Source organism: Laetiporus sulphureus (genome assembly GCF_001632365.1).
Source record: "Laetiporus sulphureus 93-53 unplaced genomic scaffold LAESUscaffold_43, whole genome shotgun sequence".
Lineage (NCBI taxonomy): Eukaryota > Fungi > Basidiomycota > Agaricomycetes > Polyporales > Laetiporaceae > Laetiporus > Laetiporus sulphureus.
Genome location: NW_024468552.1, coordinates 303,060 through 329,160, shown reverse-complemented (window position 1 = coordinate 329,160; position 26,101 = coordinate 303,060). Strand labels below are relative to the sequence as shown.

Here is a 26,101-nt window from a genome sequence, read left to right as displayed (position 1 = left end):
GCAGATACTGTTCCAACACCTGGTTAACCCTTTCTGTCTGACCGTCTGTCTGGGGGTGATATGCAGTGGACATTGTTGACTTTATACCGAGCTTCTGGCAGAACTCCTGGAATAGTTTGCTCACAAATTGAGTACCTCTGTCTGAGATAATTTGGCGCGGCAATCCGTGGAGTTTGAAGACTTCATTATAGAATACGTTAGCGACTTGCGACGATGTGACTGTATCATCCGTTGCATAAAAGTGCGCTCGCTTCGTGAGTCTGTCCACGACGACAAGTATTGCCGTCTTCTCTCCCCTAAAGTCCATGGCTGGAGGAAGTTGTGTGATGAGATCCACTGTGACAATCTCCCATGGTCCTCCTGATACCTCGTTTGGTTGTAGTAGTCCGTATGGTTTTTCTCTTGAGTACTTGTTGCGTTGACAACTGTCGCAACCTTGTACGTATTGTTTAACCATTACAGGCATTCCTGGCCACCAATAATTCCGAGTAATAAGCTCCAACGTCTTGAACCTGCCAGGGTGTCCAGCTGGTAGGGTGTCGTGATGGAGTTTTATTAGGTCAAGGCGTAGCTGTTGATCCTTGGGGACATAAACCTTTCCGCGATGGAGTAGCAGTCCGTGCTCAAAGTTCCATTCTGTGAGGTTTTTCCCAAATTCGCGCTGTCCTGTAGTCAAAAGTGCACGATAATCTTTGATCATCATGTCGTCTGTGAGTGCCTTCTTGATCCTTTCCAGTAGTTGAGCATCATCAACTTCAGATGCGTGAGCAGGTCGAATCACATTGATAGCGAAAAATTCAGGCTTTAACAGCATTTGATTCGAATTGTCGCTGTCTACCCCCCTCTCATGGTCTGGCCTCCTGGACAGAGGATCGGCACGTAGCATTGTCTTTCCAGGTCAGTGACTGAGTATGAAATTAAATTGTGTAAGGAATAATGACCAGCGCGCTTGGCGCCAGGATAACTTCTGTGCCTGGCAGAAGTATGTAAGGTTGAGGTGGTCTGACCATATCTCAATGGGTTCTGGATGTCCTTCTAAATAGTGCCGGTATTCTTCTAGTGCTCGAATAATAGCAAGCATCTCCTTGTCGTAAATCTCGTAGTTCTGCTCATGTTCGTTGAGTGACTTAGAGTAGTATGCGACTGGATGCCATAGCTTGTCCTCTCCTAGTTGTTCGAGTACTGCACCAGTTGCGTAGTCTGAAGAGTCTGTTTCTAGATGGTATGATGCAGTGTCGTTGGGGAGTTGTAAGATCAGGGCTGAGGTGAACGCCATTTTGAGTGCACTAAAGGCTTGGTCTTGCTCTTCCTTCCATTGCCAGGGCACGTCCTTACAGATGAGAAGCGTTAAAGGTCGTGCGAGTTTCGCAAAGTCCTTTATAAATCGCCTGTAGAAATTTGCGAATCCTAAAAAGGCCTGTACTTGCTTGACCTTAGTAGGTGCGGGCCAGCCAAGTACACCTTCGACTTTAGCAGGGTCCATCTGTACCGAGTTCTTGCTGATGATCATGCCAAGATATTCAATTGAGGACTGTTCAAAGAAGCATTTCTCCAGTTTGGCGTATAAGTCATTGTCCCGGAGATGCTGTAGAACTGCTTTTACTAGTCGTTGGTGTTCTTCGAGATCGTCCGTAAAAATGAGGATATCGTCTAAGTAGACTACCACCTTTCCAGTATGAATTAAGTCTTCGAGGACTGTATTCATCATTGTCTGAAAGGTACTGGGAGCATTGCAGAAACTGAAGTACATTACAGTGGGTTCGAAGAGGCCACGATGTGTGATGAAGGCGGCTTTTTCTTCGTCTCCCTCCCTAATCCTTATGTTGTTGAACCCCCATCTCAGATCAAGCTTCATAAATATACTAGCATGTGAGAGTCTGTCAATGAGGTCCGAAATGCATGGGATTGGGAACTTGTTCTTCTTTGTGACTGCGTTGAGGTTCCTGTAGTCTTGTACTAGCCTCAGTGATATGTCCTTCTTTTTGACGAAGAAGACGGGTGCTGCGGTTGGACTCCTTGATCTCTTGATGTAACCTTTCGCCAACTCTTGGTCTATCCACATGTCGAGCGAATTTCTTTCCTGTAGGTTCATAGGATATAACTTTGCCGGACATGGTAACGATGCCTCTGGAACAAGTTCGATTGGATGATCATAGGGCTTTCTTGTGGGCATTCCTTCCGACTGCTTCTTGGAGAACACATCGCCATACTCGTGGAAGTGTTTGGGGACATAGGCTGACCAGTAGTCTTTGTCCTGTTCTCCTTTTTGCGGTGCTCTATCCTGATTCCTCTGCATGTCAAGACCCATAATGAGCGATGCTATGGCTTGTGCATCAGGGTCTTCTGATAATGACACCCATCTAATGAAGCTATCCATGTCATTCCAGTTGTCACCTAACTCCTGGGAACCGATGAACTCCATCAGGTCTTCGATGTGGGGGATGTTTGTGTCTTCCAGGTCCTCCTCCTGGATTGCTACCTGTGAGGGTGTGCATCTTTGTGGGCACCGGGTGAAATCGACTGAGTTTTCCCCAATCCACTTCGGGATTATGCTCCTTAAGGAAACTCATGCCTAGTATAACGTCTTTATGTCCTATATCGGTGACCAAAAGGCTTTGCCTGCTTGTGTGGTTTCCGATGGTTATACTCAGAAGAACCCTTTTCTTAATGGTTCCGCCCTTGTTATGAGATGCATCTGCATTGTAAACCCTGATCTCCTTCTCAAGTGAGATCGTAGCGAGATTCAACTGATCAACCAGCCGTGGGTTGATGTAGCAAGAATATGCTCCTGAATCGAGGAGCGCCTCAGTCTGGACTTCCCTTACTCCCTGTTTGAGGTGAACAGGTAAATCGATCGCGTGTTTTGACGAACCAGTAGATGCGATGTATAAAAAACTTGATACTGGTACATGTGAGAGCGAGTAGGTACTATTACAGTGTCTATGGGAACTCTGGCCAGACCTCAGAGAACCTGCCGAAGAAAATCCTCATCATCTTCTACCTCCGTGATCCTAGCTGCTTCGACAGCTGGTTCCGGTTCTGCCTCCTTTTCCTTTCCCTTCACGTCGTAGCTGGCGATGAAAGCACGGACTGCTTCGTATCTTGCCTTGCTGTCGTCGGAGATGTCTGAGGTCGTGTTTGAAGAAATTGCCCTTGTTGCTTGGCCCCGCTTTGGCATTTCGAATTTACCTTTGTACTTGGGGTCAGGGCATCACTATTTAAAAATGAAGGGGTGTTTCCCACATCGTACACACAGCTTCTTCTCCAGCCATCCTTCTTGCTCCTTGGTGAGGGTGGATACTCGATCCACAACCATTGTGTTGGGGTCTTTCAGGGCCCATGGTGTCGATGATGATGATGTTGTAACCATTCCGCATTGTCCTGCCTTGTTGGCTCTGAACTTGGACTCTAATTGAAGACATAGGTCGAGATATTCTGGCCATGTGATGGGGTCAGAAATTCCTAGACTGTCTCGTGTGACCATTGCGTGGCATACGTCCTTGCTTCGGTGTTCAGCGATGTAACCGATGAGTGCAGTGTGCCCTAAGTTGGTCTTAGTGGCCCATTGGCGGAACTGTTCTGCAAAGGATACCATCGTGGGATACATCTTGCCACAGATATCCTTCAGATGCTGCTGCGCATCCTTGTCCGGGTCGAGGGTTCTGTAGTTCACTTTGAGAATGTTAACGAAGTCTTCCCATGTGCCAAGTGCCTGCCGTGCTGCTGCTCTGGTTGCATATTCGGACATGTATGTGAACGCGCCACCTTCCAAGTACAGTAAGGCCGTGGTAATCTTGTGTTCATCGTCGTTGATCTCGTTCCACCGCATCCATATACCGAGTTGTTGGAGCCAGTCCTCCAGACTTCCTTTGCCCGAGTAGTGTGGAGGTTCGGCAATTTTGATGCGTGGCTTGTGCGATTGGACCGTGCCGGATGTTTGACCTTGCATCGTAGTGACGCCGCTTGCTTTGAGCGAAGCTAGCTCGTGCCGCAGCTTAACGTTAGCTGCCTTGATTTCCATCATTTCTTTGCCCGTGTCGAGCATTGCCACCTGGGTTCCTGTGAGCTCGTCGTTCAAAACCGTCATATGTGCATCTTGCACGAGGATCCTATCCTTGAGCTTCCCGATCTCCGTCTGGAGCATTCCCTCCTTGAGTCGGTGTTCACTCTTGTTGCTTTAGATTAGTGACTCGAAGGCTTTCTTGTGCTCGTACATCTTGTTTCCGAGCACATTGTAGACCTTGGCGACTTCGGTACTGACTGTGAGTTTCATTGCGACAATAACCCATTCGCGGATGTGGTCCGGGACTTCTCCGGGAGCGGACTGTCTGAGCGCATCTTCTAGATGCTCGAACTGGTGTCCATCGAATTCCCAGATGGGGGGACATAGGTGGGTAAGAGTGATGGGGTTGGGGATGCTGGTCCTCCAACTTGCGATGCAGAATCCTGCGGTCCTAGTGCAGGTTCTGGTGAATTGCGCTGCGAGGCACGTGGGGTGCTTCCGTCATGTGCTGACTCGATGTTTGTATGCAGAATATCATCCATTCTTTGCCTGAACGTGGATGCGTATGCACGATCGGCTCCTTCTATTGTGATATAGATGTAGTTAAACTAATTGAAGATGAAGCCTAGGTACTGCTTGTCCTTGACTTCCCCAATCTCCCTGATGATCTCGTCTAACCTCTGCTGCTTCCCTATCTCCTTGAAGTTGATCCTTCCTATTTCTAGGCAGCACGTGTTGACGACCTGTTTGTCGATGAAGGTGTATTCACGAGTTCCCGTGTAGAGGTCTGCGCAGACTTTGTCTAACTCCGATGCGAGGAGTTGTACCTTCTTTCGTTTGTCCTGATCAATTCTCTCCCAGAACGCTCCTAATATCGGTTGTAGTCTGAAGCGGGTAGTGGAGACCTGCTTCTTGAGTGTTTTGATGTGGAGGGTGGGCCTGACTTTGGATGGAAGAGGGCGAATGGGTCGTGCGTGTGTGTTGACTTTAACGAAGTTGGGAAGGGGTCACACTGGCTGTGGAGCAACAATGATGGGGGAAACGGCGTTGGAGGTGATAATCTCTGGGGGTGGTCTCGGCTTTCGACTGCCTGTAGTGAGACGTCCTTTTCTGAGCTTGTAGCATTCGAGCAGCGGGGTGTGATCGCGTGGCTTGCGGATGATTCCGCGCTTTATGATGTGTGTGGTATCTACAACCCTAGCTGCTGCTCGCTGCCTGTCTGTGGATGATGCGCCTAGTGACGCAAGTGTAAGGAGCCTTCCATGCTCCTTGTTGGTTTCCTGATGCTTGTAGTGGGTGTCGAGGTCGATCCTGGGGGTGGCCTTGCACTTTGAGGCTTTGGGCAGCTCAGAGTCTTGCTGAGGCTCACGCCGGGTAGAGATCAGATTGGAATGTGTGTCAAAAAAGCTGCGCGCTACGGCTGAAACTGCTTGCGCTGAAAAAATGCGGCCACTTGTGTTAGACACTAAGCAGGGGCGCAGAAAATGTCAGATTGTTTCTAATGTCACGGTAACACCGGACAAGAGATCAAAGAGACAAAAAAGGGATAGTCACGTAGAACGTGCCGCCCTGATCCCCCTGATCCCAAAAGTATCCCCCTGAACTCTATGTGACACAAGAGCCTGTTGACTTACTGGTCGGTGTGGCAGGCGCAGGAAGGGGTGAGAGATATATGAAGGAGCTGGTAAGCTCAGTGAGTGCTACAGGTAGTAGACGAGGAGAAACAATCTGAGGTTTCTTCCTCTACATGGCTGGTCTTATATACATGTACAGCAGGCTATCTTACCTAAGCTACCTATCTACGGGTATAAGCAAATGGCCGTACATGAAACAATAGGATGTCCGGAAGTAGAACAATAAGTGGGAAGATCGATGGTTGCCGCAGTAATGCGTGTGCACATCGTGCCTATCTTGGTTTCCCTTTTGTTCTCTGGTGTGAACATCGTACCTATCTAGGCTTCTGGCTAAACTAATAGGAAGCGGAAGGCCGATGCATAACAATAGTCCTTGTTCCCTTTGTTCCCCAATGGGTGCCTCTATTGTATCCTGGAATAGACAGGTCCGACCGTATCATCCACGGGTCTGGACCATAACATGTGATGTGGACTATCACCTGATCTCTACGTGTCACGTCTGTGGCTGAGTGGCGTGAGATATTGGTGAAGCACGTGATCTGTGGTGTGAGAAAAGTCACGTGCGGACTTTGTGGCGAAAATCTGTGACAGTGTGGCTACAATGGGATGGGCCATCAGTTTGGTCCTGTGGAGCCATCTTTTAGAGAGTGAATGATTTCTGAACTCCTGGCCACGCAGTGGGCTGGCCAGGAAAGTCAACACAAATCGATAACCATTGACCAAGAGGCACTCACCACAATCGATGAGAACCACCACTACGAGGTTCCTGCTGGGGACCAGACTGCAGGCTGGTGAGTGATCCCAGTCAGCAGGGCTGAGAGCCGGGGCAGGTCACCAAGATGTGAAGGCTGCAGGGCAGCTGAGGGACAGGTGTGACTGGGCAAAGGTGGGATCAGGAGGTCGAGGGCAGGAGGGTGAGGGTCAGAGGGTCGACCACGAGGTGCCACTGCAGTGATACAAGACACCAGGTGCAGGGGGCAAGCACCATGCAAGGGCGGACCTATCAGCAAGGTGAGGGTGGAGCAGGGCATCAAAGGGTGGGCCGAGCAGATGCCGAGTGAGACAGGCTGGCAGTCTGGTGAAGTGGCACAGCCACAGCATGTGGAGCACCCAAGAAAAGCTGAGCAAGGTGCTTGCACAGAGCATGCATAGAACAGAGACTGAGACCCACATCCAGGAGGTGCTGGCACTGGCGTGTGGACCAAGGCAAATGATGAGCATGGAGGTGCACTATAGGAAGTACCTGAACATGGGCACGTACGGGATGCATACGGTATTGAGACTGGGACCAAGGATCAGGGGGTGCCAGGACTGGCATACGGACTGAGGTGGGCAGATGCGCATGAAATGGAGACTGGGACCCTGGGACAGGGAGTGATGAAACAGGCATGTGACCCACAACAGTGAAGGATGCAGTGGTGACTTGGTCGAGGGGGCATGTTGGCATTTGGGTGCGGAGCGCGGATGCAAGAGGCCCCGGTGTGACCTGCGCCACCGGCGTGGGAGAGTAGTAGCGCGCATGTATATAATAGGGCGTGGCTACAATGGGACGGGCCATCGGTTTGGCCCCGTGGAGCCATCTTCTAGAGAGCGGGCGACTCCCGAACTCCTGGCCATGCAGTGGGCTGGCCGGGAAAGTCAACAGTCATCAATGCTGTTGTGCATCGCACACCGCTTGAACACAATAAGTGAGCTTGAAAGTTGGCTACTCTATGGTTGAGGTTGCTCATACAGTCCTGTTCATAGTGTACTATGATTGCATCGTCGTGATGGACGATGGAAGAGTGGCAGAGTTTGACATACCACTCAATCTCTTTGACAAGGAGAACTCAATCTTCCGGTCGTTATGCAACGAGGCAGGTCTCTCCAGAGAGAACATTATTAGCATCCGTAATTCTCACTCCGCTGGCTACTCGGTGCCTTGCTCGGCATCCTAATTCCTTCAATCTATACGGGTTGATGTGTCGTTCTCCCCTTACACGAGAATGCTGCACACGCGCATTCAATATACCAGACCCGCTTGTCTCGCACTCTATATTCATTCATTTTCTTGGAACCATGTTGCTTTACTGAGATCAGCCACTTGAAGTTGGGCACTAGTCTCAGCCGTCGCCCATAGAAGATAACAGCGGCCTGCCAGAAAATCCCAACCACGTCTGAGAATGCGTTTCTACCAAATACTGAGCTAATGTTACAAACACTGCGTCCCTCCACTGCGTCTCTCCACACGCTTTCGTTGGAATCGTATCCGATCTGAACGGAGAAGACTCCACCATTGGTCGAGGAGAGTCCAACCTCCCATCTCACCTCCAAAATGTCGACTCTTCGTCACTCTAAGCAAAAGGCGCGTCAGGCACAACGAATAGCAATGCATGATGTGGGATAATAATTTACAGGCAGTACGGAGATCTTATAACACTATACGATAAGCAAGCGACAGCACCCTCACAAACTGATACGCGGTCAAGCCCGAGCCTTGCGGCGCTCTTGGTTCTCCTTCTCTGCACCGGAGTACAACGCAGAAATTGACCGCTGTGCAGTGCGCTCGACGATTGATGTCCCGTCACGGAACCGCGTACGAAAGAGGACATTGGCATTGGTGAACAGGCCCTCCTTCAGCGAGACGACGATGAATTGGGAACCCTTGAACCGCGTACGGAAGAGCTGTCCGATGTGCTGAGTGTGAGAAAGGTCCAACGCAGCATCGATTTCATCGAGGATGTACATAGGCGCCGGCTTAAATTGGAGCAGGGACATGATCAGTGAAAGGGCGATGAGCGAGCTGTACAGCGACAACCTCGTTAGAGCCTGCGATTTGAACTTGGAATGTACTTTTACCGTTGACCACCGCTCAACTCTGTGAGACTTTGCTTCCAGACAGATCCCAGTTGCACTTTGACTTCCAGGCCCTGCGTGAGGTCCTGACCTTCAGGTGGCTGCAATTTGGCGAAGTTTCCCGGAAGCAGTTCAGCAAAGATTCCTCCAAAATCTCTATATGCAACGTTCCACTGAGAGGCTTGCTATAGCGTTTGTAACTGAACTTACCCGTTCACTTTAGACCACGTCTTCTCCAAAGCGTCTAGCTTGTAGCGGTCCAACTCCTCGATGGTCTGCTCGATCTTCTCCTTGTCCTTCAGCACAGTTGCCAACATTTTCTTCAGCGAGGCTTCCTTCTTCTCGACACTTCGATTGGCCGCCATCAGCACGGTAAAGACGATTTCGCATATGCTCTACCCACGTATCAATCATGTTGATGACCTTTGGATTCACCTTCTTCTTCATTCCTTTCTGTTGTGCCTCGAGATCTCTGGCCTTCTCCTTCAACCGATTGATGTCCACCGCTGCGAAGTCATACTGAGAGCCCGGTTTCCCAAAAGACCTGCAGTCAGGTCAATGTCAACGTGAAGCAGAGTCCGAGATTGGCACTTACTCCTGTTCGTCAACAATCCAGTCGTACTGCTTCTCCAAGTTGGTCACGAAGTTGACAGCAGTAGTCTTCTCCTTTGCGAGTGACCCTAGATCATGTTCCAGCTTTTTGAGCTGGAGATCCGCATCGGAGACTGCCTGCTTCTTCTCTTTGACGACACGCTCAAGCTCTTTCAGCTCGTTGTCGAACCGAGTCAGGGTGGCTCGCTCCTCCTGTAATTTGCGCTCTGCCTTCGCGAACGACGCCTAGAAATTTATGCAGACTGAGCACACCGTATGTACGAGAATCACGGAGACTGACCTCGCTCGAAGCAAGCTGACGGTTCAACTGTGCAAGCTCTTCGCGCATCTTGTCGACGCCTAACCGTGCTTCCGACAGTTCGTCCTCACCTGTCTTAACGTCCTTCTCCAGTTGTTCTTCGAATAGATTCATCCATTTCTGTGATACAGGAACCGTGTGAGTTTACATACCTAACTCCAGCTTAGCTGTCTGCAGATCCTTTTGCTGAGTCTTCACCAGCACTGAGTGCTTCTGCAGCGCTGCCTTCTGCGTTGAGACATCCGACTACCCATTGCACCGTAAGCTATATGCCATCACATGACCCTGCTGGCATCAACTCACCCTGAGTTCCTCGATCTTACCTTCCTTGTTGCTCTTGAATTCCTCCATGTCCTTCTCGAGTTTGTTCATCTCTTCCCGGGCAGCTGCTTGTTTTTGTCTCGCACTCTCGACGACAGCGGTCAGTTCGGCGATGGTTTGCTTAGCCTGTTCAACATCTGCACCGATCTAACAGCAGGTGAGCATCCTGGTCGGCGCAGCATTTCATCTAGCAAGCTTACCCTGGAGGCATTGCTCCCATTGATTTGCTCCTCCAGAAGCCTCATCTCGTGCTCCTTCAGCTCTAGTTCCCGAGCAAGCTTCTTCCACTTTTCTCTCGCGTCTCGATCCTGCATCTCTCGCTGTTCCAGCATCTGCAGGCGGCCTCGGGCTTCTCCGAGCTTACCCTCAGCTTCGAGCAATTCCTGCATCTTGATAAGTACGCCGCTTCCGCTTGGCGCAGACCCACCGCTCAACATGCCAGAGGGGTCGTAGACATCGCCGTCGAGTGTGACCGACCTTACGTGCGAGGTGAAGGTCACGAGCTTCGCAGACTCCGCGTCGTCACAGACCATAGTGTTGCCGAAGACGAACGCCATAGCGTTGGCGACCTCTTGTGAATAGCCGACCAGCGACAGTGCCAAGCGGACCTTGCCAGGTGCGAGCTTCATCGCGGCTTGGAGTTTCTTTGTAATGAACACTTTAGCGATGGGCGATACGTGCGACGCAAGAGTTTGACAGACCTGGTCAGGAATGACACTTCTGTCTATCTTGTTCAGCGGAATGATGGTGACTCGTTTCTTGAGTCGGCCTTTCTCCAACAGTTCTTTCCCGACTTGCTCATTCTCGACGACTACATTGTAGAGCCTCCCGCTAGCAGTGATCTCCAGTGCAGTAGACTTGTCGTAGTCGGTAGGCTCAAGCGAGATCAAAGAGGCAACGAGACCTTTTACGCGGGTACGGTCGAAGTTGGGGTGAGGCGAGGCGTACTCGAAATCGAGAGATGATAGCCGGTGCTTCACCAACTCGCGTTCCTAGTGACAACAGGTTGGCGTACGGATGCCCAGCGGATAGAGCCTACGTACCTCTGTTAATCGCCGCACTTCCACCTTCGCCGCCTTCAAAGCTGCTTCGCCTTCTTTTTCCTTATCCGTACTCCATCCCGATTGTGCGACCCTCTTCTTAAAGGCTTCAATCTCTGCTCTCGTCGACCGTAGCCGTCTCTCTCCATCTCCGGCTTCTCTCTCGACTTCCTTCCAGCGAGTCTCCAAGTCCTTCAGCTCCTTGCGTCTCATCGTCAGCTTTACTTTGGTCTGTTCCTCTTCGGTGTTCGCTTGTGCGAGGCGTGTCCTGGCTTCGGCGAGTTGGCCCATGTACCCACCTCCAGTGTGGCCGGCGCTCTTCGATGTGAGGCCAGTGAGAAGCGTTTGTAGGAGCTCTTCTGCGTTCGACAGAGATGCCTGTAAGGCATTGTGCTTGTCTTTGACAGATGCGTGAGACGCGGTCAACCCGTCTACCTGCGCTCGCTTCTGTGCGAGACTGCTGCCCAGCTAAGGCAAAGCGTTAATGACGGTTAGCCATACTCCGCTCGGAGCTTACCTCGGCAAGTCCTTCCTCCAGTGTCGTCACCTTGCCTTCCTCGTCGAATATTGATCCATTCTTAATATCGATTTGCGTGCGGACCTTAACGAGTACCTTTTCAAGCTCGGCCACCTCCTCCTCAAGCTTCTTGAATTTTCCGCCCTTCCGCAACTCCTTCTCGCGCTGTGCTTCAACCTCTCGGGCGTCCTTCTCCGCAGCCTCTATTTCATTGACACACTTCTCCTTGCCCTTGCTCACCTTCACTTTCTCCTTCTCCTTAGCATTAATCTCCGCCTCCTTCCTGTTGACACGTTCCCGTCCTTCCGTCCATTCCCACGCACGGAGCACGCGCCCAATCCTTTCCAACTCAGAGCAGGCTTTCTGCCACTGTAGGAATGAGCGCTTTTCCTCCCGCAGCGTGTCAAGCTTCGGTGTGATTTCTTCTGCCAATAGAGACGTGATTTCTTGTACTCGCTTCTCCTTCTTGCCCATCGTCTTCTTCGCCTTGTCTTTGCGCTCTTCAAACATGCGGGTTCCAGCAGCTTCCTCAACCATTCCGAGAATCTCTTGTGGACGCATATTCAGCACCTGCCCGAACCCCCCACGTGAACAACGTTTGCGGCACACGTAGAGAACGCGAACCTTTGTGATCCGACCTTGCATGATTAGAAAGTTCGGGTTGTTTATGTTGAGTTGAACACTCTGGAAGAGGGTCTGTATGGTATGCTGTTGTGATTTATGACCATTGAGGAGATATTTGGAGACGTTTGGGAGCGCAATCTGCCAATGTGCTAAGGATTCAGTGCTGAGACGCGAATAGAAGGGTCTTCACCTGCCGGGTCACCGTGATCTGCTTACAATTCTCCATTCCGACAGGACTGGTTGCGCGGTCAGAATTGTCGAAAACGATCGTCACACTTGCTTTGGTGATGCCGGCCTGACCTCGCTTGTATATGAGATCCTGTTGGTTTTGTGCACGCATCTATGTAGCGATATAAAATTCACACAGGAGACGCTCTCGTATATACAATGCACTGACTGATGACATGTTGGTAATGCCGAGAACAAAGCATATCGCGTCAAGGATGTTGGACTTTCCAGATCCATTGAGACCAGTGATGGCGTTGAAAGACGCGTCCCATCCTGTGATCTGCGTTCTCACAGGATATGATTTGAAGCCTGCGCGAATTGAGACATCTAGTCATATATAATACCGCGTGTTGTCCTGACCTTCCAGTACCAATTCCTCAATGCGCATGGTGAAGTTTGCTGAGAGTCCGCTAGCCTGAGTGAGAGACTTTCCGACCGTACAACCCTGTCCAAAGTCGAGACAGTCAATGTAGGCGGCTGCTAGCTGCAGTCTCGCGGTTGCGGTCAAGGACGAGGTTGAACCAGGGACCTCGCGTCGCGTCGCGAAGTCGCGACACGCGCCGAGCGGCGATTGAAAGTTGTCGTCACGTGATGTCCTCATGTGTAGTGGCAAAACAGCGAGCTTTCAGACTGCAATAAAAACCCCTGTAATTTTACAGACAGCCGCTGTCCACGCCTTACTACCGTGAAGGTATCCTACACGTACATTTGCGACTCAAGTCGTTCTTAATGTCTCTGTCGGATTTTGACTCGGACCTCACGGACCTACCTTCCTCGGACGAGGAAGAGTACATCCCTACCACAACAAAGAAGAAGAAAAAGGCGACCCCGAGAACGAGAACCGAATACAAAGTAGGCAGTTCAGTTACCTCTGTGGCAATCAGGCATTCTCATGCGCCATTCCTAGATTCAGAATGCGCTGCGACCACCGCGTACCACTCAGTACACCGCGAAGAGCCTGTATGGTAGGCCACTCCAACTTGTTCGGTGCATGGCATTTTCGATGGATGAGCACACCTAGACCAGATAGTAGATGATGCAATTGATCTGAATCCCGAGTATCAAAGAGGTACGTGCCTGGATTCGCATATAGCTGTAGTTCCCGTCGTGACTTCGGTTTGTTGATGATGGTTTTTTGATTAGATGTTGTCTGGCCAGAAACAAAGCAAAGCGGTCTTATTGACTCAATCCTCAGAAACTATTACATACCACCTGTGATCTTCGGTGTGGTACTCTGATCCGGTATAAACGAGTTCGAGCTAATTGTTGTTCCGATCAGCTGTCACCGCTAAGGATGATGGCACGGAGAGACGCACCTGCATCGACGGCAAGCAGCGCTTAACTTCTGTACAGATGTGCGTTTTCAGTGTTTTGATAAATGCAGCCGTTGACTAACTGGTCATGCACGGGTCTTTCCAGGTTTATGGATGGACTGGTGAGCGTTGTTGCGGATGGTCTACGCGATCTCCGGTCTGATCTATCGTCGGTGTATGCGCTTTAGATATGTCGTGAGTGCCGTCATGTCGGAGCGTTTGGCATTGTTATTGAATGAGTCCTGCACTGACAGACAAGGATTCGTGAGTCATGATATCTCAATAACTAGCACATGAGCTGACCAGATCAGGCAAACCAATAAGCGATATTGGTACAAGGACGTACCGGGAGCCAAACGCACCTTGCTGCCCAAGGCGTACATGCAAGCATTTGCGAACAAGCAGATCACCTGCGTAGAGTACGATTGCTTGACGGATGACCAGGAAAGGGAGATTTTCCAGGTGTGTCTACTTTCTGCGGTAGCTTTTCTATATTTAATGGCGAACATGCATATAGCGTGTCCAACTCGGTGTAGCGCTAACACCTGCAGGTATGCATACAATTTAAGCACTATTCAGCATTGCCCATACTCACGACTGGCAGAGCGGATGCAAGCTTACGTAGGGCCGCGCGCCTCTCTCATCCGAGAGGTACAGTCAGTCGTCTCAGGAGATGACGGAATCGGCCATCAATTCGATTGGGGCCGTGCTCGGGGACGAGACTTCCAGTGTATAGCTTCCATTATCTACCTGATTGAACGCCACCCGAACAACACGTTTCCTGGAGCGGCTCAGCTGGATAAATGGTTGCAAACGCCCCATTCGATCACTTCAAATTTCAGAACTGAAGTGATGGACACTATAAAGACCTTCATCGCTCTGATTAGAGACAAACGCTACAGTGCGGCTATTTCGAAGCCGAACCGAGTTTCACCTATAGAGTTCACCATGATCGGGATTCTCATTCACTTCAATCGCAACAGGATGTCATTGATGCAGTTATTCTCCGCTATCACGAAAATGAGAGCTGACGTTCGTGGGAAGCATGCAGACATCCGGGCCAACACGAAGGTCACCAGGACTATGTTCTCCTTCATCAACAAGGGTATCATGAAGGCAGACCTGCAAAGCGATGGAAAAGGGGACATCCCAGCCACGGAAGTCATGAAGAGTTCTGCAGCTGTCAATAGAAGGTCACAGAAACGGAAAAGGATCGAAACCAGCAGTGATGAAGAGGAGGAAGAGGAACAAGAAGACTTCTGCATGCCTCCTCCACGGAAGGTATTAACGGCTCGTGCGACAGTCTCTAAGGCTACCTCAGCCTCCAAGACTCGAAAATTCAGTCAGAAAAAAGCTTCCACGAAAGCGGCATCATCCTCCACTGCGTCTTCATCCATTCATGTCACGAACGGTAATGCTGCTAGCAAACAGGCCACGACGTCTGCCTCCGCCAATCCTCGTACGGCTCCGGCAAGTAACGGTGCAACGTCCAATACAGTATCACAATCTGTAATGGATAACATCCCGCAGAGTTCATCCTCGACCAGGCCAAAGATCGAACCGGCTTCTCAGCCTTTGCCGAGAGCAAACGAGCAGTCGACCGCGCCGTCCAACCAGAACGTCAGCACCCCTCTAGCTCTCCCCCGAAGAGCTTCAGGAATACCGCTCCCGAGAAGTAGTACTGAAGCAAGCTCTGGCCGAGGGACGCCAGCTCAAGTGCCAGTCAAATCGGAGCCGGTGTCTGATGCTGTGAACCTCGACCAATCTCCGACTACCGCCCAACCGACGCCTGCTACCACATCATCCATCGACAGATTGGCTCCTCTGCGAGCAGCGAGGGCAAGCGCCAATGGTAACACAGCATCTGCGTCGGGTTCTTCCTATTCGCAACCATCTTCAACACAGGCAGCTTCAAGTACAGGGACACAGTGGCAGGAAAACTCGAGCATTGAGCCTCTCATCATCAAGCGCGAAAGGATCGACCCGCCTCCCATCAATACTAGCACAGCTAGTAATCAGCAGTCTGTCATGCCGTCGGCAAATACAGATACGTCAGGCCACCCTCCTTTGCCGGAAGGCAGACAGATAGATCAGGCATCCATCGAGCTGATCCTGGCTAGACATGGCTTCGGGTCGTTTGCACGGCCGTGCCAGTCACCTGTAGACAACCAGGCACAACTGCAGGCGAAAGACTCACCTCAGCAGCCGGCGCATTCTCCGCGCGTTGCTACCACTGCAGATCCAGGAATGCAGCCCCGGAGTGCAGCGAATGGTGTGGCCGTGGCTGGACAGCAGGTGGCAACTCCGCCATACCCACCTGCTCAGCCAAATTTTGAGCCTGTACCGTCTGCAGTGCCGACTGTTGCGAAGCTATCTTCACAGCCTGGCGCTATAGACAACGCGAATACGTCCATCCCCGAACCTCTGGTGATTCCAGGGTTGCGGATCCCGCAAATACAGGGTGTCAATTCGTCACCCGCAGCTGTAACTCGGCCAGCTTCGGCATTATCGACCTTTGCTTCCCGACCGGATACGAACAATACTGGACTGCTAGCCACACAGTCAGAGTACTCCAGCTCTATTCTTCAGACAAGAGCTGCAGTGAATGGGACTGTGCAGGGAACCGACAGCGCCCATGCGGTGAAGGTAGAACAGTCTCAGAGCAAGCCTCCGGTCATCAGCCCCACCAGTTCACCACGACCTCCTCAGCCGCCACCATCATTGCCTCCTCCACCACCTCCGCCGGTAGAAGTGACCATTAACGGAATTAATGCAGGAACTCTTGCACAACGGATGTCTCGATCACCTACTGAGGGGAAGATACGCGGCGGTCACCCTAGCTTCCACAGCGGACCATCGTCTCCCACTCGAGAGCGAGGACGCGAGTTAGATGAGGACAGAGATAGAGACCGAGCCAGAAGCGGATCGCGTGATTATGACAGAGACAGAGACTGGGTGAGAGAGAGGGAGATGGGGAGAGATTCCGGATGGGAGAGTAGGGGTGGAGGAAGGGGGAGAGGGAGAGGGAGAGGGAGAGGCGGGGACTGGTACAGACGCGATTCCAGAGATTATAGCAGAGATAGGAGATGGAGCGGAGAGTATACCAGCGACCGCGGTTGGACCCGAGAACGGTGGTAGGCAGTAGCGTGGTGTCTCGTAACATGCGGGTCAAGGTGCGTCGAGCCACATTCTGTACGTTCCACGCGTTCCATTGACAGTCCGTTTCCGTTCAGGGTCTCCATTGGCCACTTAAACGGTTGTCAACCCAAGCGGTCAAGTACTTTTTTGAGTCATCAAATCTTGACCACATTCTTTGACATCAATTGAGCGCACACTAGGCTCGGCGTCGCTGTGTTTCTGCCTGTACAGTTGTAGCATTTGTGCGGACAGGTGACATACATCGCACTGATAATTATAATCTCTTTGTGGTCCCTTATGATGCTGTAGCTCGCATGCTGTTCCAGTTTCCTCGTCCCGTATGCAAGTAAATTATACCATCTAGGCTTCGGTCTATCAAGATCTTATCTATCAAGATCTTATCATTATTCGATGAGATCGAGGAGACGCAATCGTTGACGTTGAACGTTGGAACGTTGAGCATTGAATATTGAGCGCTGAGCGCCGGGCGCGAGGCGGCGCAGACACGTTTCCTCTTTAGCATTCCACAAGTCTGAGCGGGCTCGTACTCATCATGGCAAGTCTCACCTCCGTCGCAGCGCTATAAAATGGCTCACTGAATGCATAGTCGGCCCTCTTCAACTTCCAATCACTGCTGCTGGTCATTTTGCTCATGATATGCACATGCACGTATATCCGTGCCGTCGCGCCGCGCCTCGTTGACCGGAATAAAGAGGGGTACGCTCGCTGCTTTGCTCGATATCCTGACCTCTTGCTCATGCGAATGTTGGTGGCGAACGACACGATAGGTTTCTGGGACTGTTTTGGATGTCCGCACGCATAGGTTCGTCCGGTTTTCTGTATCATCTTGGCTGTCCGCTCAGACACGCTTGATTGCATTGCAGGAGAGCGCCTCTCGCCATACGTGGCGATGGCATGCGTTGCAATGGCGGTGACATTATTGATTCAATGAACGACTATGTGATTTCCGCTATGCATATGTTTGAGGAGAGTGCGAGGATGGACTCTGGAATACTCTCCGTCCCCTCCGGTTGCTCACACAACTGGCCCCATGGAACTTCTTGCTCGCTATCCTGCATTATTGAGGTGCAGTGACGGGTAAAGCAAGGACATGACTAATTTTTGGACTGACTGACAGCGATGGCACATTTGGCACTGCAGACGTCTCTGAAGGTCCACACAAAACGTAAACAACTTGATGGGAGTCAATCCATTACTGTTTTTGTGAGTCGGGGAACGTACCTTAACACCGGATTCGTTGATGTATGTGACAATATTCCGTCTTTGCATCTTGTCAGCTGATGTGAATTTACACAGTGGTCGCTGGCATAGCATTATATGATCGGAACAAACCACCGGGTGGTCCGAACGATGATAGCAAAACACACCGAGCAATTAACTGTGCTTCTTCAGTCTCAGCCACGTTGGATGAGGAAGTTGTCGAAATGAGAGCAAGAAAGCGCAAACCCGCCCTCTTGCCGATGCTACATGTTTTCCTTGTCCGGATTGCAGTACATGAGCACAAGGCATGAGCACAAGGCATCCGGTGTTTCAACAAAGCTCCATTATATTTGACAGGTAAGAGAAAAGCGTCTTTCGTTGGCAGATTGGCGACCGTCGTCCATTATTACAAGTACTCTTGAACGCTACGCTACGATTGGAATCATGCGTGAATCATTCTCGAACCGCACGGGCGGTATGCTCTGCTGGATTCATATGGGCAGCGCCACAGGAACACTCGGGTCTTTACGGTAGATTCCAACGCCATGTCCGGATCGTGGTGTCTACCATACGTCAGACGCTTGCAAAGTAATTTTTCTCATGGCTGGAACTAGAGCCTGCGGATCGTGGTGTGCTTTGAACCGCGACGATGTTGCAGATATCTAAAGGCTCGTCGGCCGTGAGTGTCACCGCGCCAACGGATGGTGAAGACGGGTTGTCCGCTGCATGGACATGCCGTGGTTTTCTAGCTCAGGTCCTCCGGGCGTCTATGTGTGGTACCTCAGACTCCGTGGACGGGCAATAGCGAGGCTGACCCCGGGGACCGGCCTCCATGCTTATCTCAAGACCGTAAATACTCGCTCATCTCCATCGGGAGTCTCGCTCTTTGCAGCGTCCCTACCACCTCCATGTCCGTCTTCGATCCTGAGGACAAGCATGTCAGCGACGACAGCTCGCTTGAGCGAAAGTTGAGCTCGGAGAAGGAGTGTGAGTTTGCCCTCGGGCTCTTGCGGTGAACACAGCATCTTGACTGCTTGACGCAACCGTTTCACAGACCTTTCTGTTCCTTACCCCGAATTTGATGACCCAAATTTTGACCGAGACTCAGTGGACCTTGGTAAGCTTATTACTTCTGTATGTAGCCGTTAGGACATGAACGGCAGCTCATGTCACTCGATCAGAGGATGATTCGCCATATCCCGAGGTTCGGTCTGCAGTCGCAAACACCGACGACCCTGACATGCCCGTGTGCACGTTTCGTGCATGGGTCATTGGTGTCGTATGGTCCATCATCATCCCTGGCATGAACCAGTTCTTCTTTTTCCGATACCCATCAATCACCGTTACAGGCGTAGGCTTCGCACCTCCATCCTTTTAGCAATACATTGATCAAATGTCAGATTGTAGCACAACTGTTATCCTTTCCGGTATGCCAATTATGGGCACGAATCATGCCGAGGGTGAAGATATTCGGCGTCTCCATCAATCCTGGTCCTTTCACGGTGAAAGAACACGTCCTGATTACGATCATGGCTACTGTTGGCTATACTTCTGCCTATGCTGTGAGTCTATGTACTCTCTCGCATATAAACTACGCACTAATCATATGTCAGACTGACATCATCGCCGTTCAGCGTGTATATTATGGTCAGACGTACAACTTCAGTTACCAATGGATGGTTGTTATGTCCACCCAGCTCGTACGTTGATCCGCCGCGCATTTCTTCTGCCCTCTCACGCCGCACTTGACTTTGTAGATTGGCTTCTCCATTGGAGGCGTTTGCCGTCGTTATCTGGTCCAGCCACCATCAATGATATGGCCGGCAAACCTTGTCACTTGTGCGTTGTTCAACACCCTTCACTCTCAGCAATATGTCGGAATGGGAAATCGCGGTGGCATATCTCGCGAGCGATTTTTCACGTATGCATTTGTGGCTGCCGTCTGCTGGTACTTCTTCCCGGGATACATTTTCCAAGCGCTCAGCGTCTTCACCTGGGTGTGTTGGATAGCACCCGATAACGTGGTTGTGAATCAGCTCTTTGGCTATCAGTCGGGTCTGGGGATGTCTCTCATCACCTTTGACTGGAACCAAGTGCGTGATGCGATAATATACGCAGACTTCCTACCATTCACGGATACCTGTCTTATAGATTGCGTACATCGGCTCTCCTCTGGCGACCCCATGGTGGGCAGAAGCCAACGTTGCTGTTGGATTCGTCTTCTTTTTCTGGTTCCTTACTCCCATTCTATATTACACAAACACTTGGTACGCCAAGTACATGCCAATCTCTTCACGTACGTCCTTCGACAACCAGGGGAGGTCATACGATGTCACGAAGATCATTAATGGGGACTGCTCCTTGAACACGGACAAGTACCAAGCATACTCCCCGCTGTTCCTCCCGACTACGTTCGCGATGTCGTACGGCTTGTCGTTCGCGGCGATCACGTCGACGATCATGCATACCATTCTGTACTTTCGCAGGCAGATCTGGGTCCAGTCTCGTCGCTCGCTGTCTGAGGAGCCTGACATCCACGCGCGCCTCATGAACCGCTACCCGCAAGTGCCGGATTGGTGGTACGGTGTCATACTGGGTATGTGCGTGATCCTGGATCATCGGTTTATGCTCATCCGAGTCCCTTCATCTGCTTTTAGTGTCAATGTTTGCCTTCGGCGTAATATCCATTGAGATGTGGAATACAGAGTTCCCTGTCTGGGCGTTGATTTTAGCACTGATCATTTGTACGTGTGATGGCAGCTGTCAATTACTGTTGCACTAATCTTGCACTAGCATTTGTATACACCGTACCCATTGGTATGATCCAGGCCATTACCAATCAGCAGATTGGTTTGAAGTGGGTTCCCATGTCTCGATCTCTCCCGGTGAAGCGTGTCTGATTTTGTTAACAGCGTCATCGCCGAACTGATCATCGGCTATGCCTTGCCTGGGAAACCGATCGCGATGATGCTGTTCAAGACATGGGGATACATCACCATGTGTCAAGCTCTTCAGTTTGCATCGGACATGAAGCTGGGGCATTACATGAAGATTCCGTATGTTCCTCCTGCTCACTTTGTTTTGCTTCCGATAACGTCTCACACGACCCGCATCGTCAGCCCTCGGCCTATGTTCTGGGCTCAGGTGATTGCCACTGTCATTGCCGGGACTGTTCAGCTCGCCGTCCAAGCGTGGATGTTCGATAACATACCAGACATGTGCCAAGCTACCCAGAAGGACGGCTTCACAGTGCGCATGAGTTCATTGACTGTCCCATGCTGCTATTGACCGCTTGTGCAGTGTCCGTCAACGGAAGTATTTGGCACAGCCTCCTTCGTCTGGGGCGTGATTGGACCGAAACGTCAGTTCTCCAAGGGTCAGATTTATTAGTATGTCTGCTGAGGAATTTTCTCGCCGACGTTATACTGACGTATTGTTTAGCGGCCTAGTCTTCTTCTTTGTCGCTGGCGCAATATGCCCACTTATCTCATACCTCATCTCGCTGAAATACCCCAACTCTATCTTCAAATATGTTAACTTCCCTGTAATATTTAACGGCACCCAGCTTATCCCTCCCGCTTCTGCTGTTAACTATGTTCCCTGGACCATCGTGGGCTTCACCTTCAATTACATCATCCGACGTCGCCACTTCTCTTGGTGGACGAAATACAACTGTACGTGGCTTGCTCGTATGCGACGTGAAAAAATGTTCTCACACCATTCCAGATATATTGTCGGCAGCATTGGACTCAGGCGTCGCAATATCTGTAATTCTCATTTACTTCTGCTTGCAATACCCCGCCAATGGCAGCATTGGCGAGAAAACTATCCAATCCTGGTGGGGCAATACCGTGTACAAAAACACTTCTGACTACAAGAGTACCCCGTTGCTCTCAGTGGGAAATGGGACGTTTGGGTGCGTGTACTTTCCGTCGCTCTTGCTTGCTCAAGGACGCTCATTTTTCGGTTTGCTAGTCCGAAGAATTGGTAGATGAAAGAATTTATGACGGGCAATTTGTGTGAGTTATTTATGAGGCGGTTGCTTTCATGTACTTTTGCTGTTGCATACCCTAGTGTGTGTTAGATCTAGTTGCTCGTGTATGACGCTGTTTTGGACTATAGAGAAGTTGAAGATACGAAAGCTTCTTGTACGTTATTATATATGCTTCAGCTTCCGGTCCTCTCGTCTTGCTGGTCTGAATCATTGCTTGCATGCGATTCGAATGGTTCACGCAAGAAGCGGAAATCCTTGATGCGTGATAACGCGGTCTGTTGAGCTAGTCGTCCGTGCCGCATGGCTCACATGTCGCCGCTCGAAAAGTTGACATGGCTGTGCGTTATCACATAGCATGGTTTCCGCATGAAGACCGTCCGGAGCGGATAGAGCTCCTCGGATCGAGCGACATTGAGGATGAGAATGGACACTGAGCCGGCATGACCCTCTACAAACGTCATCAACGTCACAGCGCTTGACCGTCAAACTCCAAGGCCAACAACGTCATCCTATTCTGACGCTCTGTGCTGAACTCTCATGTGAGATGCAGTATGCAGCGGGAGAAGGCGTTGCGTCTGCGATACTAGTACTGCGACTTGGCCGAACATCACATTTGCGTGTTCCGAGAGCTCTATCAGACACGAGTTTACGGCATGCTGCAAGACACGCACACCACTGTTCGTATGCTTATCGTCTGTCATTCATTATCAATCATATCAGTGCCACTAGACACGTACCACACACCTTCTACGCCGTCACGAGCTAGACCTGGATGATCTGCACGTCTAGCCTTAACATGTTGTCAAACGCAATCGCAGTTCGGGCTTTATGAGACACTGATGCCTTCATCCCAAGAAGTACCTTCGTTTGCCGTATCACCTGCGAGTCCAGAATGCCAAACGAGGCCTAGCGTTGATTCTACAGCAACGTTCTCATCAAGAATCGCTTTGCGAAATATAACAATTGCAGGCAGCGAGGATAACTGATGTGAAGGAGTTATCGAAGCGGGTTATTCGGTGAAGCATGTAGCAGCTGTCTGCAGTACAAATGATAGTAAACCGTGTTGATCCGTGACCCCACTAATGACCTATGCATCGTCTGGGACAACACCAGATGAGGTGATCGTCACCTTTTGCTTTGGATAGCCGGACTCCGTGCCGGCGGCTTCTATCTTCTTCACGACATCCATACCCTCAGCGACCTCGCCGAACACGACGTGCTTGCCGTCCAACCACGACGTCACAGTAGTGGTGATGAAGAACTGTGCCATGTCCATGCAATTCAGGGCGCTGCAGGAATATAACTGATCAAAAGGGCCGCACCTGAGAGCCATTTGTGTGAGGTCCAGCGTTGGCCATCGACAGCACACCCGGCTTGTTGTGTCGCATTAGGAAATTCTCATCTACGGAAAAGTCAGGAGACATGCTACTCGGCTCGCAGGTGACTCAGCTGACCGCGGAATTTCTCTCCGTAGATTGACTTTCCGCCGGTACCGTTGTGCCGTGTGAAGTCTCCGGCTTGTAACATGAACTGAGACGAGCAATGTGACAAGGTCAGCCAACGATTTCACAGCAAGAGATCACAGACTAACGTTCGGGATTATCCGATGGAATGTGCTTCCGGCATATCCAAACCCATGCTGGCCCGTCGCAAGTTCACGGAAGTTCCTCGCGGTCTTTGGGACGACGTCGTCGAACAGCTTGAACACAATGCGGCCGGTGGGCTCCGCATCAATGGCAATGTCGAACTTTGGCAAAGGTCCATTCAACAGAAACTCTTGTGTCAGCTGTAATAAGATGTACCCACAAAGACCTTAGACCTAGAGATTCAGAGAAAGCAATATGTGATGAATGCCAAGCGGAGAATATGAGAAAAGTGATGATTCACATTGGGGTGCTTGAAGCTGAGGCGGAGGTAGCAAAGCGGCGCAAGAATAATGCCATTTTGAATTGACGGGTCAGAGGGAAAGGACGAGGAGGAGAAGATTGTCAGTCGCGGCGGAGAGAATGCCGGGCGTCACTCACGTGATGTCAAAATACGAATCAGGATTGTGGCTGGAGGGTGGCTTGCGGCAATGGCGCTGAACTGCGGGTGTCTGTGATGATCATCTCTCTTTATATCGCTCTTGAGGACTCGTTCTTGACATGTCTCATTTCATCCTATGCGTGACTTGGAAGCAGATTCTGGAAGCTGCGATGTCCATAAAGGGCGAATTGCATATCATCTTCCAAGAGAAATGACCGTACTGGCGAACCCGGAGGCGAAGCTTAGTAGCAGGGTGACTTCTCCAACACCCCGAACAATCTAGACCCTGCTGCAGTTCGTCCTCGAGGACGAAGCTAGCTTGAGACGGCACGGGGCGGCACAGACCTCCCGACACGTGCTGATACGCGATTGTCTACGATACAAGCGGCGGCGGCGGCTCAATAGCGAGAGGGCGTCTTGGTGCCGCCAAGGGAGACGCGGGAGATCTCTCGCAGATTGGAGGACTGAATGTTGCGGTGAGAACGCTCGAGCTTGAAGATATGCGCAAGGGTCCTGATCTACACTCAGCAGGTCGCGGCTCTTCAGCTGAGTTGTCGTGTTCAGATAGGCTTGAGTTGTGCAGTGGTTGGGTCTAGACTCTAGATCGCTCACTATTCGAAACCGTACCGAGCCTAATGTTGCAAGTCCCCAACACGAGGATCTCTTGACGTGTGCGTGATTCATATAATCACGTCTCACTGAAAGCTGATGTGGACAAAGAAGACAATAAGCCGCCAAAGAATGGGTCAAGGATAGCGCGACCATGTCATATGGATCCTTTAAGCAGCCTCCATGTATCGGCGCGATTGCTCATCTGCGCAATGTACAGGCTATATCACGTCATAGAAGACCAGAACAACATGATCGTGCCGTTCAGACGGTCTTCAGAAGTGGAACCATTGTATGAAGCTCTGGAGCGGGCTGACGCTAGGCTGAAGCCACTCAATTGGTGGCCACGGTGAAATAAGTACGTTTTGCGGCAGCTAATTCTATTTCATCGCCTTCCACAACAATGCTTCGTCCTTCTCCATTCCAGTGGAAGCCCCGCAACAATAAAGTTGAGTCTAGACATCGACTATGGGCTACCCGAGGTACACCCGCAAGGTAGTTAGAATGCTGGTGAAGTCATATCAGAGAGCGGGAGAGGTGCTACATGGGAAAACCGACCAAAACGTCGGTCAGTAGATCCATATTGAGTTTGAGGGTGCCGCCCCTTATGCATCTGTCGGGCCCGGTGGATGCATCTCACCGATTCATTAACTGATCGCGCAGCTGCACTAATGGGTCCGAGAATGCTCGCATTGCAATGCGGCCCGGACAGAGGCAACTACAAGACAGATACAAAGAAATGAGGAAAATTTCATGTATATACGCCAGATATCAGAAGCTACCCTTCGTCAAGTAAACAACGGAAGAAAAGCTGTAGTGGCAAGTCCTGATTTAGGTGCACGTGACCGCGACCAAACGCGCTGGTGGCGCAGAATCTGCTTGAGCAGGACAATATTTGAGCGACATCACGTCATTTAGGCGTGCGTACATTCGTGAGGTATATGCGCACGCTGCACGAGCACACTGGAATGATCCATTTGTTAGGTCGTGGATGATTGTGCCATGCATGAAGCACATTGAACCAGCTCTTAAGCAGGAAAGAGAGAGCCAAACATACATCAACTGCAGTCTTTAAATTTTTGTGCATTGTGGCTCATAATTTCGCCATCCCGTTCATAAATAGGTCAAGTCACAATTGTATCACAGAGTCGTACGATGCTTGACAGGTACATGCTTCTTTTCAGTTTCAATGACCTGATAGTGGTATGCCGGTGGCAACAAGACAATCAGCCGAGGACGCGCTTGAAATTTTGCATACAGTCACTGGCTAAGACAGTCGACATCTCCGGGGACGGTGACTGAGGGTCCAGAAGCAGAAGCTTGGTAGAAAGTAATCGGCACCGTCCACCCCCCACGCCGGCTTAACAGCAATGAACAAGTATTACGGTGGAGGGCGCGAAGAGAAATGTCAGCGGAGTTAGGAGTGCTGCCATGAAGAGACAGTTATGCCAGAACGGACCGCACAGCTGGCATGCGTTCGACTGACTTCCACGCGACTGCCAATTGATGATGTACATCCATTGCGGTGAATGTTCACAAAAAATGACTCAATTACTGACTGGCATGCCGTCCGTGAGATGAGAATATGACAGTACCCAGTGAACCGTATAGTTGAGATGCTGAAGTGCGATTTGATTTATACTATAATGCGGCTACATCTCTGATCTGCATATTATTCTTCTGTAGATA

The 26,101-nt window shown here is 50.7% G+C and overlaps 9 protein-coding genes across 9 annotated transcripts; 4 read left to right on the top strand and 5 right to left on the bottom strand.

Moving 5' to 3' along the window:
* Positions 1–2,531: 2,531 nt before the first annotated feature.
* Positions 2,532–2,810, bottom strand: LAESUDRAFT_631859 (uncharacterized protein; the record flags this gene model as incomplete). The annotated part of the gene is made up of 2 exons (XM_040903407.1): positions 2,532–2,584; positions 2,648–2,810. Coding segments are annotated over 2 exons (216 nt in total), but the record flags the coding sequence as incomplete, so codon positions are not given.
* Positions 2,811–4,611: 1,801 nt separating this feature from the next.
* On the bottom strand, positions 4,612–7,195 carry LAESUDRAFT_762303 (uncharacterized protein; the record flags this gene model as incomplete). The annotated part of the gene is made up of 3 exons (XM_040913072.1): positions 4,612–4,942; positions 5,015–5,361; positions 6,899–7,195. The coding sequence occupies 3 exons, from the start codon at positions 7,193–7,195 to the stop codon at positions 4,612–4,614; spliced, it is 975 nt and encodes a 324-aa protein (XP_040760859.1).
* Positions 7,196–7,206: 11 nt separating this feature from the next.
* LAESUDRAFT_729629 (uncharacterized protein) lies at positions 7,207–7,690 on the top strand. Its single transcript, XM_040909674.1, has 2 exons — positions 7,207–7,325; positions 7,384–7,690. Coding segments are annotated over exons 1-2 (192 nt in total). The 5' UTR covers positions 7,207–7,324; the 3' UTR covers positions 7,575–7,690.
* A 410-nt stretch (positions 7,691–8,100) lies between these two features.
* Positions 8,101–12,500, bottom strand: LAESUDRAFT_660422 (condensin complex subunit SMC2; the record flags this gene model as incomplete). The annotated part of the gene is made up of 16 exons (XM_040904866.1): positions 8,101–8,419; positions 8,476–8,628; positions 8,683–8,820; positions 8,876–9,016; positions 9,068–9,309; positions 9,365–9,480; positions 9,535–9,628; positions 9,686–9,850; positions 9,904–10,347; positions 10,405–10,695; positions 10,747–11,211; positions 11,261–11,830; positions 11,885–12,022; positions 12,075–12,224; positions 12,282–12,421; positions 12,473–12,500. The coding sequence occupies 16 exons, from the start codon at positions 12,498–12,500 to the stop codon at positions 8,101–8,103; spliced, it is 3,594 nt and encodes a 1,197-aa protein (XP_040760857.1).
* Positions 12,501–12,841: 341 nt separating this feature from the next.
* LAESUDRAFT_738446 (uncharacterized protein) lies at positions 12,842–14,593 on the top strand (the record flags this gene model as incomplete). The annotated part of the gene is made up of 9 exons (XM_040910893.1): positions 12,842–12,964; positions 13,020–13,077; positions 13,134–13,181; positions 13,256–13,341; positions 13,406–13,467; positions 13,737–13,887; positions 13,943–13,976; positions 14,030–14,510; positions 14,542–14,593. The coding sequence occupies 9 exons, from the start codon at positions 12,842–12,844 to the stop codon at positions 14,591–14,593; spliced, it is 1,095 nt and encodes a 364-aa protein (XP_040760856.1).
* A 2,498-nt stretch (positions 14,594–17,091) lies between these two features.
* LAESUDRAFT_729626 (DUF1242-domain-containing protein) lies at positions 17,092–17,524 on the top strand. Its single transcript, XM_040909673.1, has 4 exons — positions 17,092–17,119; positions 17,171–17,280; positions 17,352–17,386; positions 17,448–17,524. Exons 1-4 carry the CDS (start codon positions 17,117–17,119, stop codon positions 17,513–17,515), a joined length of 216 nt encoding a protein of 71 aa, XP_040760855.1. The 5' UTR covers positions 17,092–17,116; the 3' UTR covers positions 17,516–17,524.
* A 1,085-nt stretch (positions 17,525–18,609) lies between these two features.
* LAESUDRAFT_705299 (OPT oligopeptide transporter) lies at positions 18,610–21,996 on the top strand. Its single transcript, XM_040906581.1, has 15 exons — positions 18,610–18,771; positions 18,839–18,901; positions 18,966–19,135; positions 19,185–19,346; positions 19,398–19,484; positions 19,542–19,877; positions 19,936–20,380; positions 20,442–20,528; positions 20,578–20,641; positions 20,697–20,840; positions 20,904–21,033; positions 21,085–21,173; positions 21,226–21,458; positions 21,511–21,700; positions 21,760–21,996. The coding sequence occupies exons 1-15, from the start codon at positions 18,693–18,695 to the stop codon at positions 21,773–21,775; spliced, it is 2,295 nt and encodes a 764-aa protein (XP_040760854.1). The 5' UTR covers positions 18,610–18,692; the 3' UTR covers positions 21,776–21,996.
* Positions 21,997–22,598: 602 nt separating this feature from the next.
* LAESUDRAFT_814937 (uncharacterized protein) lies at positions 22,599–23,839 on the bottom strand. The gene is made up of 7 exons (XM_040914643.1): positions 23,803–23,839; positions 23,666–23,681; positions 23,585–23,597; positions 23,370–23,525; positions 23,233–23,308; positions 23,101–23,180; positions 22,599–23,039 (listed from the first exon to the last, which is right to left on the bottom strand). Coding segments are annotated over exons 2-7 (501 nt in total). The 5' UTR covers positions 23,668–23,681; positions 23,803–23,839; the 3' UTR covers positions 22,599–22,865.
* Positions 23,840–23,862: 23 nt separating this feature from the next.
* LAESUDRAFT_385352 (uncharacterized protein) lies at positions 23,863–24,739 on the bottom strand. The gene has a single exon (XM_040902268.1). It carries the CDS (start codon positions 24,566–24,568, stop codon positions 24,083–24,085), a length of 486 nt encoding a protein of 161 aa, XP_040760852.1. The 5' UTR covers positions 24,569–24,739; the 3' UTR covers positions 23,863–24,082.
* Between the last annotated feature and the right edge of the window lie 1,362 nt (positions 24,740–26,101).

Bases quoted from the DNA above. Each gene is read 5' to 3' on its own strand.
- LAESUDRAFT_729626 (XM_040909673.1), top strand. The intron at 17,281-17,351 runs GTACGCTCGCTG...ACGACACGATAG, and splicing joins GTTGACCGGAATAAAGAGGG to GTTTCTGGGACTGTTTTGGA. The intron at 17,387-17,447 runs GTTCGTCCGGTT...ATTGCATTGCAG, and splicing joins TTGGATGTCCGCACGCATAG to GAGAGCGCCTCTCGCCATAC.
- LAESUDRAFT_705299 (XM_040906581.1), top strand. From the start codon at position 18,693: ATGTCCGTCTTCGATCCTGAGGACAAGCATGTCAGCGACGACAGCTCG. The intron at 19,136-19,184 runs GTAGGCTTCGCA...ATCAAATGTCAG, and splicing joins CATCAATCACCGTTACAGGC to ATTGTAGCACAACTGTTATC. The intron at 20,529-20,577 runs GTACGTGTGATG...ATCTTGCACTAG, and splicing joins GATTTTAGCACTGATCATTT to CATTTGTATACACCGTACCC.
- LAESUDRAFT_814937 (XM_040914643.1), bottom strand. The intron at 23,181-23,232 runs GTCAGCTGAGTC...ACTTTTCCGTAG, and splicing joins CTACGGAGAGAAATTCCGCG to ATGAGAATTTCCTAATGCGA. The intron at 23,040-23,100 runs GTGCGGCCCTTT...GACATGGCACAG, and splicing joins CTCACACAAATGGCTCTCAG to TTCTTCATCACCACTACTGT.
- LAESUDRAFT_385352 (XM_040902268.1), bottom strand. From the start codon at position 24,568: ATGGTCGCGCTATCCTTGACCCATTCTTTGGCGGCTTATTGTCTTCTT.